This window comes from Petaurus breviceps, unplaced genomic scaffold, assembly GCF_028583685.1.
Source record: "Petaurus breviceps papuanus isolate PSGF00001 unplaced genomic scaffold, PetGlider_PUasm1.0 90734, whole genome shotgun sequence".
Taxonomy (NCBI): domain Eukaryota; kingdom Metazoa; phylum Chordata; class Mammalia; order Diprotodontia; family Petauridae; genus Petaurus; species Petaurus breviceps.
The window spans coordinates 12,542,827-12,556,946 of record NW_027187327.1 but is presented as its reverse complement, the minus strand read 5'-3'; the positions used below and the strand labels follow the sequence as shown (position 1 = coordinate 12,556,946).

The window sequence follows — 14,120 nt, the reverse complement described above, 5'->3', positions numbered from 1 at the left end:
TCTTAACTTCTAATAGAGTAAATACTGATACTCATATAAACAAAACCTCTTTGGGATCCTCAATAATTTTCAGTTGTGTAAAGGGGTTCCAAGGCCAAAAAATTCGAGAACCACTAAGACATAATGCATCTAAGTATCTAAATACAGAGAAAAACTGCATAAACAGGAAGGGGATGAAAATCATGCTATATGGTTTAGACATATTCCCTTTCCTCCATCACCCTGCTCCCCCAATTAGCAAACATTGATTTTCTCTCCTTCTTCCTGCTGCGGGGACAGGGGAGGAACCCCTTTGTATCAATTTAGTCAACAAATCCCTACATGTCCAAAAAATGTGTGTTTAGATATGCTTCTTAAACGGGAATTTAATTATCTTACCTGCATATGAGATACTAAGAAGTTTGCTTCTTTCAAGAGGAGGAGCCCAAGAGGACCACATAGCATGCATAGCAGGATATGTTACACCCTGGACAATAAAAAGAAACTCTGGATGAAATACAAAGATATTTTTTTGTATCCCCTTAATAATTATTAGTCACAAAATATTATTGCAAACTTGCTACTCAAAAAATTCTTGAAATAACAATTAGATTAGATTCTCACTACATCATCCTTGAGTTCAATACCATGAGATAGATCCTATATTAGTGGAATTACCACAGGATACAGTTCTTCTGTTAATCTAGCAATTAAATCTACCTTAATAGCTTGGGAAAAAAAGGTATCATTTCATTGCATTTGTTTCTAGAAATTTAGGACAGATTAGGTTCCAGTGCATTCTCCCTAAGTTTTAAATATCATACTTACCAAAGACAATACAGTGGCAAAAACAAAGTACAAAGTACTTTTACAGTACACTACAAAGGCAGAACATTGGGCCTGGAGTCAGAAAGACCTGAGTTCAAACCCAGCCTCAGGCACTTACTGGTTGTGTGACTCTGGGCAATTCACTTGATCTGTTTGCCTCAATTTATTCAACTGTGAAATGGGGATAATATTAGCATCTACCTCCCAGAGTTGTTGTGATGATAAAAAACACTGTAAATTTATATAAGTGCTAGCTATCACTAAGTATTAAAGAATTACTATGACTATTTTTTTCATAAAAAAGTGAACAATTTTGGGGTGGCCAGGTAGCACAGCGAGTAAGAGCACCGGCTCCAGTGTCATAACGACCTGGTGATCGAAAACCTTGAGCAAGTTACTTAACCCCAATTGCTTAGGGGAGGCCAGGTGGCTCAGCGAGTAAGAGCACCGGCTCCAGTGTTGGGATGACCTGGAGATCGAATTCTGGGCTCAGACACTCAGCACCACACCCAGAAATAACTGGCCGTGTAACCTTGAGCAAGTTACTTAACCCGATTGCTTAAAAAAAAAAAAGTGAACAATTTAAAATCTCCGTTTTAATACAACTGGAAGAATAATTAGATTTGCCCTTTGTAGCCCAGAACCAGAAGCAGTGTGTGAAGGTTCAAAGAGATGAATTTAGGCTCTAACAGTCAGAGCTGTCCAAATAGAGAATAGGCTGTCTTGGGAGCTGGTGGATCCTCCTTGACTTAAGGCCTTCAAGCAGAAGCTGGCTGACCACTTGTCAGGTATCCTATGGTGGAGAACCATTTTAGAGGATGGGTTTGACTAGTTGGTCACTGAGATCCCTTCAAATTCTCAAATTCTGTGTGCTGTCTTACTAGACATCTACCCAAAATCCTAATTTGTACTTGTATGATATGAATCATACAACTATTAAAAGGGTCAGAGTGTTTGTGTAAGTTATGGCAAAAAGATGTTCACTGGCATATGGTCTAAAAACCCAACATTTATTAAGAATCCACTGAATGAATGAATGAAAAAGCATTTATTAGGGAATTAGGAAAGTACTAAATATTTAAATGGTGCCTCGATGTGCCAGGCATTGTGCTAAATGCTTTTTGCAAACATCTCATTTGATTCTCACAACAACCCTGAGAGGTAGGTGCTGTGATTATCCCCATTTCAGAGCTGACGAAACTGGGGCAAACAAGTTAAGTCATTTACCAGTAAGTGTCTGAGGTTGAATTTGAACTCGGGTCTTCTCTATTCATTACTATTCACTGGAGCACCTTGCTACCTTTGACACTGACTAAGCCATGAATAGAGAACTGAGCAAGACTCTGAGATAATAAAGGCTGTGTAAATGTCACGGTGCCTGGCATACAGGAAACATTATATAAATGTCAGCTATCAAAATCTAGCTAGGGGAGACTCTCTCTCTTTACAGATACATATATATATACATGCATATGCAAAATAAATATCAGGTAATTTTAGAAAAAAGATGAGAGCAGCTGGGGGTGGATGTCAGCAAATTCATCAGTTTATGTGGATTTAATGACCATCTCTCTACCAATGTCTCCCAGATTTACATGTCTAGCCCCAATCTCTATCCTCTAGTCCTTTTATCACCCTGCCAGATATTGGACCTGGATGTCCCCTAGGCATCTCAAACTCAAAAGAGACATTATTTTCCCCAATTAATACCTCCCCAACCCAAAATACCTTCTACTCAGTTCCTAGTCCTTTGCCAAATTTTATACTTTCTTCATTCACAGTATTTTTTTAATCTACCCTGTTGTACTTGAGTGACTTCCACCTCCCTGATTCAGATCCTTGTCTCCCTCCTCTTGCATGAGCTATTGCTCCTACTTGGCCGGTCCATCCTCCACATAGCTGCCAAAATTGTTTTCAAAGGTTCAGGTTTAATCATGTCTTTCTACTCAATAATCTCTAATGACCCTATTTCCTTTAAGATCAGCTATAAATTCCTCTGTTTGGGATTTAAAGACCTTTATCTTATTCCAAACTACCTTTCCAGTTCTAATTACACATTATTGTCCTTCTTCTTGTTTTTTGAGGCAATTGGGGTTAAGTGACTTGTTTAGGGATAACACAACGGTCTGAATTCACATTTGAACTGGGTCCTCTTGACTCAAAGGCCCATGCGCCACCTAGCCGCTCCTCACATTATTGTCCTTCATTCACACTACAATTTATCCAAACTGGCCTTCTTACTATTCCTTATACATGTTACTCTTCATTCTTTCTCCATGCCTTTGCATTGCTATCTCTCACATCTAGGAATGTTCTCCTTTCCACCTTCACCTTTTGGAATTCCAGTTTCCTTCAAACCTCAGTTCAAGCACCCCTTTCTGCATGAAACCCTTTCTGGACATGGCCAATGATTGAATTTGTTTTGCTTGGGGTTTTTGTTTTTCTCTTTTTTTAATAGTAAGGAGAGGGTAGGAGAAAAAAATAATTTTTGTTAATTAAAAATAAATAAAAAAATAAGACTTTTTCAGACAAAACCCCTAGTAATACCCCATTCTTTAAAAAGTACATTCCTCCAGCCTAAGACACTTAATACTTAACTAGCCATGTGACCTTGGGCGAGTCACTTAATCCCAACTGCCCCTCCAAAAAAAGCAAAAAAAAAAAGTACATTCCTTTCAAAGTGTTTAACAATTGTTAAAAAAAAAAAAAGGATTTAAAATAGTGGGATTTAATTTTCCCAGCATCTACTATTGAAAGTGAATTTTTGGAAGAATATAACTGAATTCATTTTGTTCTGTATTAACCATTCTAATGTATATGACCCCTTATGAACTGCAAGACCAGTTGTAGCAGCTAGTGTCCTTTAGTGACTCCTTTTTTCCTCATGTGTAAAAAAGACTTAGCCGCTAAAGGATTCCAGAGTCCTAAGAATGACCTCCTCCCTGTCTGGCCTGATAGGCAGTTTGATGTAGTAAAATTAATTATACTAAGAAGATAACTTCCTTATCTATTTCCTGTAGCAAATGATACACATTTTCTTTTAACGAGTATACTACCAGATTGGCTAAAACGATAGAAGGGGAAAGTGACAAATGTTGGAGAGGATGTGGAAAAACTGGCACACTAATTCATTGTTAGTGGAATTGTGAAATGATCTAACCACTTTGGAGAGCAATCTGGAATTACGCCCAGAGAGTTATTAGACTAATTATAGGTTATGCCCTTTAACCCAGCAATACCACTATTTGGTAATTAGGGAAATAGGAAAATAAGTAAATAAATAAAATAAAAAAAGGAAAAGAACCTACATGTGGTAAAATATTTATAGCAATTTGGTAATTAGGGAAATAGGAAAATAAGTAAATAAATAAAATAAAAAAAGGAAAAGAACCTACATGTGGTAAAATATTTACAGCAGCTCTTTTTGTAATGGCAAAGAACTAGAAATTGGAGAGCTGTCCATCAATTGGGGAATGGCTGAACAAGCTATGTTATATGATTGTGTGGAATACTATCGTACATTTCCTCATTTGTAAAATGAACTGGAGAAGGAAATGAAAAACTGCTCCACTGTCTTTGCCAAGAAAACCCCAAATCAGATCATGAAGAGTCAGACACGACTAAAATGACTCAACAACAACAAGTTGCAGATAATACTTATATATCTCCAAAAGTCCCTCCTTATAATGTAAATGTGCGTAGGCACCAGAGGGAGAGGCCTCAGGAACTCCTGTAGCCTTGTCCCATTTGCTACAAATTTACCATATTAGTTTATTGACAGTCAAAACATTAAATATCACTCTATTCCAGGTGTTGTGCTAAGCACTGGGTATATAAAGACATAACAGTAAAACAGTCCAATGGCAAAAACATCATATACATATATAAAGAGAGGAAAAGGAAAGGGAGACGAAGGAAAGGAGTCTAACTGGGGTACCCTAGTATAGGCCCTGTGTTTGGTCAGTTAGAGGGAAGGGGGTCAGCATGAAAGTTCTAGGCCAGAACTCTTCTGCCTTCAAATTAACAATTCATTGTTTGAGCTTGAAGATATTATTAGATAAATATAATAAATATAGATATTCATTTATTTTGATTAGAATTGTGATGATGAGCTCAATGATTTTAGAAAAACATGGAAATAATGAAATAAAGAAAAAATGAAGAGAAATGAGCAGAACCAAGAGGGTATTGTTGCAGTAATAGCAATATTGTTTTAAGAATGACTTTTAGTGAATAAGCTATCTATTATAAATGCCAAAATTAACTACAAAGGACATATGAAAAAAGACACTATCTGCATCTAGAAAAAGAACTGATAAATATGAGTATATATAGAATAGTTTTACATATATATGTATGTGTGTATGTGTATATGTATCTAATGGTAACCATCTGACAGTGGTGGTGAGAAGGGAAGAAATAAAAGAAATTTACTTGATAATTTTGTTGTATATTTGAAAGGGATAGCAAGTTGTACATAGCAGATTTGTAATTTCATGTACAATCATGTTTTTTATTGTACTATGTTATAGAAATGCTTAATTCCATAAATTAAAAATAAAATTTATTTTTAAAAAAGTATAGTATATTTCTTTGTCTGACTGCCACATTTTAATGAAAAAAGTCTTTCTTTTGTTTCATGTAACATATAAATATTCCTTGCTAAGTTGTGAATGACAAATTCCTCATCAACTGCTGGTGGAGGATGCCACACTCTTGAGTATATATAATAAAACTGTTTCTGATTTGTTTTGGTTTATTGGCACTAGCTAGTCAATTGATTAAGAAGTACTAACACAGTCTACTGTCTTTGACCATGTTTGTTGTCTCTACCTGTTGATTTTGTTACAGTTTGAAGTCAATAAGTATATTGTTCTGCTTTCTTCATTCTGTCTCACTTAATACATATTCACTGAGGTTCAATGTATTACAGCTGTACCATAACTTAACAGGCCAGTTAGTTAAATTTCCTTATTTTATAGACAAGGAAACTGAGTCCCAGGAAGATTAAGTGACAACTGGCAAAAATCTTTTCAGGTTTCTCTGAATTTTGTTTCTCTGAATATAATTGCTTGTGGAACTGTAAGATTCTATTTCATTCATATATCATTCCCCAATTTTAGGGTACATATTTTTGTTTCCAATTTTGGTTATGACAAATAATGCTATGAACCTAAAAAAATTATATATGTGTATATGTGTATGTATGTATATGTACATATATGAATATCATATATATATATACACACACATATATGTATTTTTTTGCAGCCAGTAACTTCCTAGGGAAGAGTAGTGTCCTCACAGGCCACTGGTTCTACTTCTAATCTAGCTAAGGGAGCAATTCTTGTGGTGAATGGGCCTGCCATCCCCACCACTACCACCACTGTCACCACCAAGGAAGTAGCTAAGCCAATCTACCAAAAGCACCAAAGCACCCTGAGGGATTGTTTTATTTGTAAGTGCTTTAGGTGATGAGAGTGAAGAATATATATCTTAGATCCTGGGCTCAAGTTCTAGAACTAATGCTTACTGTGTGATTTTCAGAGCCTCAGTTTCTTCATTTGTAAAATGGGGATAATATGGACACTTCCTACCATATGGAGCTATTGTGAGCAAAGCTCTTTCTAAATCTTAAAGTGATAAATAAATATGAACTACTGGGTGTTTAAGCATTAGTAGCTTAAAACTGCTCTAAGCCTTTGGGGGCATCCTGTATTTTTGTTACTTACAAAAAGAATAGTAAGAGAAAGTATATTTACTTAACCTCTAACTGCCCAGTCAAAAAAAAAAAAACCATGAAGTAAAGAAAAGAATTAATAAGGGAAATGAAAAGCACGTGAATAGAAGTGTCATGAATGATGACATAAAAAAAATAAAAGTACTATAGAATAATGTGAAATAAGTTACACATCTAGAAACTGAAAAGAGCAGAGATAAATAAGTGCAAAATTACAACCAGGGTACAGATAATTAACCTGCACATTACTAAGTGCTTCAATTTTTTCTTTGACAATATTATCCAATTTAGAAGTGTCTCTTGGGAAACACTATTCTCTATTACTGGAATGAGACTTCTGGTCTGGGTCTGCTCCTTCTAAGATATGAAAATTAGTAGATTCATAAGAGCTCATTAATCACAACTTAAAGCTCAAGTAAATTTTTGGTTTTTCTTTCCTATAAGCAATCCAAGTTTGGTTTTAGATATATAGCCCTGACAACAGTGAAATTCTTTATCTCTAGCAGAGGCAATTTAACTGTATGTAACTTTTTTTTTTTCCTTTTTGGAGGGGGTAAGGCAGGGCAATTGGGGTTAAGTGACTTGTCCAAGATCACACGGCTAGTTTTGTGTTAAGTGTCTGAAGCCTATTTTGAACTCAGGTCCTCCTGACTCCAGTGCCGGTACTCTATTCACTGTGCCACTTAGCTGCCCCTGTATATAACTCTTTATGTTCACTGACACAATTCTAATCAAAATAAATGAATATCTATATTTATTATATTTATTATATTTATCTATATTTATCTAATAATATCTTCAAGCTCAAACAATGAATTGTTAATTTGAAGGCAGAAGAGTTCTGGCCTAGAACTTTCATGCTGACCCCCTTCCCTCTAACTGACCAAACACAGGGCCTATACTAGGGTACCCCAGTTAGACTCCTTTCCTTCGTCTCCCTTTCCTTTTCCTCTCTTTATATATGTATATGATGTTTTTGCCATTGGACTGTTTTACTGTTATGTCTTTATATACCCAGTGCTTAGCACAACACCTGGAATAGAGTGATATTTAATGTTTTGACTGTCAATAAACTAATATGGTAAATTTGTAGCAAATGGGACAAGGCTACAGGAGTTCCTGAGGCCTCTCCCTCTGGTGCCTACGCACATTTACATTATAAGGAGGGACTTTTGGAGATATATAAGTATTATCTGCAACTTGTTGTTGTTGAGTCATTTTAGTCGTGTCTGACTCTTCATGATCTGATTTGGGGTTTTCTTGGCAAAGACAGTGGAGCAGTTTTTCATTTCCTTCTCCAGTTCATTTTACAAATGAGGAAATGTAGGCAAACAGGTTACATGAGTTGCCCAGGGTCACACCGCTAGTTAGTGTCTGAGGGCAGATTTGAACTCAGGTCTTCCTGACCCCAGGCCTGGTATTCTATCCACTGTGCCACCTAGTTGCCCCATCATTATCTGCAACTAGTATGATACATTTCCCAAGGAAACAAAAATCTGAAAGAGAAGACTGCAGAATGTTTAAGAAAAATGGAAGAAGAAAGAAAGAGATGAAGAAAGATAAAAGAAGTAGGAAAACCAAAAAAAGAATTGATTAAAATCACCAATAATGATTCTACTTTCACAAAAGACTGAAGTCCCTGTTTAGGGTCTGAGGCTCTTAATAAACATAAAATTTATTACAAATGGAATTTCAAAATACGAATTGTTCATCAGTATAGATGAGGTTGGTAAAACAATCTCTGGTGTTAATTGAAAGGTACATATAGTATTATTTTTCAAAAAGTCATATTCTAGGGGCAGCTAGGTGGTGCAGTGAATAGAGCACCAGCCCTGGAGTCAGGAGGATATGAGTTCAAATTCTATTTCAGACACTTCACACTTACTAGCTGTGTGACCTTGGGCAAGTCACTTAACCCCAATTGCCTTGCCTTCCCCCCAAAAAAGTTATATTCTAAGAATATTACCCCTCACAAATGGTCATTTTACCTTAAAAGGATGCTGACCTGACCCTTTCAAGGAGGAATCTTCAAAAAACTTAAGAATGTAGGATGAGGAATGAAGCAATGATAAATAACTTACCTCTCCTAGTCCTTCTAGGGCTCGGACTGCAATGAGAAAGCCCACTCCCAAATCTGCAGCAATGGGGGTCAATAATGTGAGCAAAGAGGTACCAAGTATTCCAAATCCCAAAAGCAGCTTTCCACCCACTTTACTGGCAACATATCCACCAGGAATCTGAGTGATGATGTAGCCATAAAAAAAGGAGCCAAGAATCCATCCCTGAGTTTCTGCATCCCAATGATATTTCTTTCCCTAGAACACAGAAATAAAAATTATTTTGGTATCTGACTTTTGAGAACTTACTTTTCACTGCAGAAATAATCGTCTTTGTCCACTATATTAACCTTATGACAGTTAAGAAATTGGAACTTTTTGATAGTTAATGTGATTATATGCTCCAGGAATACAGTCTGAAGGAAGGGAGCTGAAATCTTCAAGCCATTAGGAAAGATGGCTGTTTTATGGAACACCTTCAGATAAAGAAAACAATCTGATCAGTTGGAGGTGTTTTATAACTTATGAGACAAAGAGATTTTTTTGGATCAAAAAGCTTCATATGCTTTAATTCAGAATATTAAACATTCTCTTTATGTTTACATTCCTTTCAACTTTAGAACCAGTGCAGAAACACTTTAATTATTCTGGCATCAAATAATATATTGTTGTTCAGTCATTTCAGTCGTGTCCAACTCTTTATGACCCTATTTGGGATTTTCTTGGCAGAAATACTGGAATTGTTTGTTATTTCCTTCTCTAGTTCATTTTACAGATGAGGAAATTGAGGTACACAGGGTTAAGTGACTTTCCCAGGGTCAGATAGCTAGTAAGTGCCATTTCCTTCTCCAGCTCATTTTTAGAGTTAAGAAAACAGAGGCAAACAGGGTTGAGTGACTTGCTCAGGGTCACACTGCTAGTAAAGTGTCTGAGGTCAAATTTGAACTTAAGAAGAGCTGCCCAGCACTCTATCCACTGTACCATCTAGCTGCTCCCCAAATAATATATATCACCCAGGTGAATAATATTGTCAACTCACTGTAGGCAAAGATTTTATTTAATTTTTTGGTGGAGCTTAGTACTTAATTTTTAAAGCCTCAAATAGCTTTGGTTTAACTCAGTTAACATATGAAAACTTATCAAGAATTTTTTTATCATAGACATGTCAGCATACACACACCCACATATAGACATATCAACAACATTTTAATTATTATTTTATTTATTTGTTATTTTAATTATTATTAGTCAGCTTTTGGATTATATGTACGTAGCCTACATATACCCAATTTATAGATTATCTGTGGTTATCTGCCCACCAAATTAGACTTTGGATTAAAGCCAGAAATGGATGTCAGGACTATTATATATATATCTGACTGTATAATTTATTTCTATTCCAAAGCCTAACATAAAGATTTTGAAACATTCAATCCCACAGCGTCAACTATCACCTCTATTAAGATGACAGATAAATCTCTATTTCCTACAGGTCAGCTGGGTCAAGTGGCACATCAAATCCCATATTTAATTTATCAAGCTCATTATTTCTACTTCTAAACTTGATCTTCTTTCTGGCTTCCCTATTTCTACATGTGGAACCACCATTCACTCAGTTTTTTAAATTTGAAATTTGGATGTTTTTTTTCTGACTCTTCCTTCTCTCTCACTTGCCATAGCCAATCGATTATAAAGTCTTACTGACTCTATCTCAGTAATGGAAGCACAGTATTCTAAATAAGGTAAGGGGGAAGTCCCATTAGACTCTGACCTGGTTGGACAATATCTTGAATCTTAGAGTTTTAGATGTCAAATTTTAGGAAGGATATTGATAACTTAGAACGTGTCCAAATAAAAGCAACTAGGACTGTGAAGGAATCAAACCTGCCACAGGAAGGTTAACTAAAGGAACTGGTTACATTTAGACTGAAGAAGAGAAGATTTGGGGAGAGAATGAAGGTTAAAGAGGGGGGCCAAATGGTAGCTTCATTAAGAAGGCTGTCAGGTGAAAAAGGAAGTAAAATTATTTTGCTTGGCTTCAGAATCCTCAACAACCATGAACATTAATTACCATGTACAAAGAAGGCCAGCAAATGGGGATTGTATGTGAAGTCACACATTTACTACTACAGTGCTTGTTCCTTTTATTTATTTTTGAAGCTTCAGTTTTTTATTAGTAATTTTTATTTTTGTCATTGTGGGGCAGCTTAGTGGCATGATGCATAGAGCAACTCAGGAAGACCTGTGTTCGAATCCTGCTTCAGATACTAGCTATTTGATGCTAGGCAAATTACATAACATTTTTCAGCCTTAGTTTCATCATCTGTAAAATGAGGATAATAATAGAACCTAAACCTCAAAGGGCTGCTGTGAGGCTGGAATAAAATGTATATAGTTTAAAGTACTTTATAAATGCTAGTTAATATTATCATATTTTTATGAACCTGAAAAACAACAATTAATATGAATATTTCCATACGTAAAGAACAGAAAGAGGATCATACAGGAAACTGGGAATCTCTACTATGAACAGTTTGCTTTTTTTAAAAAAAGTATATAATAAATCAATAGTTATCTTACTGTCTGGTCTTCCTCTGAGCTTCCTACTTTTCTCTTTTGTATTTAAGAACATACTGCAAGGATCCCTTTCTTTTCTCCTTTTTCTAGCAGCATTATCACGTCTCCCTCATCTCCAAATCCTCCCCAGCTTGTTCCTTTTAATATACATTAAATTTTACATAATAATACTAATATTGTCCTGCTATCTATGTGCTCCTCTAAATATCTCTCTGGTCTCTTCTGAGTATTTTAAAAATATTTCAATAATGATCTTTTATTTCTTTCCTTTTTATTTTGTATCACTATCACTGTCCCCCAAATAAAAGCCCCACCTTGTAACAAAAATACAGTTACAAATAAGGAATCTGTGTACTAATGGTCATGATTAAAAATGTAGGACTTGGTTGGCACCTCACAGTTATTGTTATTGTTTGGTCATTTCAGTCATACTTGATTCTCTGTGACCCCATTTGGGATTTTCTTGGTAAAGATGCTAGGATAGTTTGCCATTTCCTTCTCAAGCTCATTTTACAGATGAGGAAACTGAGGCAAACAAGGTTAAGTGATTTGCCGGAAGTCACACAGCTAATAAGTGTCTGAGGCCAGATTTAAACTCACAAAGATGAGTCTTCTTGGCTCCAGGCCTGGCTCTCTATCCATTGTGCCACCTAGCTACCGTTGGGACTTTATGGCAGGTAATTTCAAAGAATATAACTTGACACAGGAACTAAATTCACACCCACATTAGAGAAATCTTTGTTGTGTCAGGTTCTACTGTTCTTTTAAAGTGGTAAAGGCATAAGAAGTAACATTTATGTTATATTACAGTCTTTGGAAAAGTATAGAGTAGTTTTTCCCATCTCTGGTTGATTTATTTTGGAGAGTCAGTCTCTCCCTACTCTAATCTATCCTCCATACACTAATCACAATGTGATTTTCCTTAAGAACAAATTTCATCATATTGCTGTTCTACTCAATTCAGTTGGTTCCTATGGCCTCTTTGGCTTTTAAAACCAGTCATAACTTGTCCCCATCCACTTTTCTTCCCTTAGTTTATATTACTCAACTTTCTACATGCTATGATTTAGCCAAACTGCCCTTGCTGTTCCACTCTCTCTGTTAGGGCACAGTAAATAGGGCATTGAACATGAAGTCAGAAATGACCTGGGTTCAAATCCTGCCTAACATACTCACTTGAGTAGATGTACAACTCTAGGCAAATCACTTAATTTCTCTATGCCTCAAGTTTTTGTTTTTTTTTTAATTAACAGCATGGCATCTAGTGGATAGAACACTAGACTTGGAGAGGGTAAAATGTTCATCCAAATCCCTTCTCAGACACTTACTGGCCTTAGGACCCTGGGGAAGTCACTCCCTCTCTGGGCCTCAGTTTCCTACTTTGTAAAAATGAGGGAGTAGATCTCAATAACTTCTAAGGTCTCTTCTAGCTCCAAATATAAAACCCCATCTCTATGCTAGTTGTCCCAAATGCCTGGGAGGCACTCTCTCCTCACTTCCAATCTCTTACTTTCTTCCAGACTTAGCTCAAGCACCAGATCCTATATGAAGTCTTTCCTGAAACCCACAATTGTCAGTGTCCTTCCTCTCTAAACTGCCTTCTATGTATTCTGTATATATGTATATATGCTATTGTTGCATGTCTCTTCCAGCAGAATTTAAGACCACAGAAAGCAGAGACTGTCTTATTTTTATCTTTGTATACTCAGTACCTAGCACAGTGCCCAGTATACAGTGGATGCTTAATTAATGCTTGTTGATTAATTCGGAACAATTAGTTTTTGTTTTTCTTTCCTTGGTGCCAAAGGAACACAGTAGGCACAGTGAATTTAAACAGCTGAACTGAATTTAAACAATTAAGGGGAGACAGTAGAATTTCCACTTAGCTTAAGGAAAAACAGAGCTATTTAAAAAAAAAAATGGGATGCCTTGGGAGGTAGTGAGTTCTCCCATAATTGAAGGTCTTCAAGCAGAGATTAAATGTCACTAACTTGTTAGGAGTGCTGTAGGGTCAAGCCAGAAGACCTCTGAAATGCCCTCTAAATATGAGATTCTATGATAACCCCTCCCCTCTGTGCCCTGACCTCTCTATTCTCATTGCAATCTCATTCCCACCTGCCACAACCACTTTAATTGCCTAACAAATCTAACTGCTGTCAGTCTCTCATCCCTCTACTCTAACCTTTATGGAGCTGCCAAACTAATCTTCCTTAAGTTTAGATAAAAAATCAAAGAAAAAACCCTCCAGTGGCTCTCTATTACCTCCCAAGTAAAGTTTAAACTTCTGGCATTCAAGGCCCTTCAAAACACGTACTACTCTACTTTTTCAGCCTTATCTCACAATTCTTTTCCAGATATTCTGCATTCCAGCCTACAAAACTTTTCCCCATCTCCAGTTCATCTTGCACTTTCCAATTTCATGCCTTTGGTCACATTGTTTTGCCCTTAATGTCTTTTCTTATTCATTAAAAAAAAAATTCTTACATATACTTTAAAGCACAGCTAAAATGTCACTCCCTCCTTTCCTAATTGTTTCATTTGGTAATGACACTCTACACACTGGGCTTCATACAGCACTTTTTTTTTTTTTTTGCAGATAACCACCCCATCCCACACCCCTCCCCCCCAACACTGTGATCTAGTGACACTGGTCTCCTTGCTATTTCTTGAACAAGACTTTCCATCTCCTGACTTCAGGCATTTTCAGTGGTTGTCCTCTATGCCTGGAATTCTTTCTGCCTCCTAGCTTCTCTAGCATGCTTCAAGTCCGACCTAAAATCTTACCTTCTATAAAAAGCCTTTCCCAATTCCCCTTGATTTTAGTGCCTTCACACTTATTTCCAACTTATTTTTGTAAACATCTTATTTGTACATAGCTGCTCTCCCCCATTTCTTGATAGCAGGGAATGTCATTTGTCTTTCTACATATCCTTAGCATT

General features: G+C 36.3%; 1 protein-coding gene across 1 annotated transcript in view; it reads right to left on the bottom strand.

The window, feature by feature from the left end:
- SLC17A5 (solute carrier family 17 member 5) overlaps window positions 1-14,120 on the bottom strand; it is a 62,211-nt gene that overhangs the window by 39,681 nt on the left and 8,410 nt on the right. The window contains exons 3-4 of the mRNA XM_069067025.1: window positions 8,629-8,862; window positions 379-466 (exon numbers count right to left, since the gene is read on the bottom strand). Of these exons, the coding sequence (XP_068923126.1) occupies window positions 379-466; window positions 8,629-8,862 (322 nt within the window). The remainder of the gene's footprint in view (window positions 1-378; window positions 467-8,628; window positions 8,863-14,120) is intronic.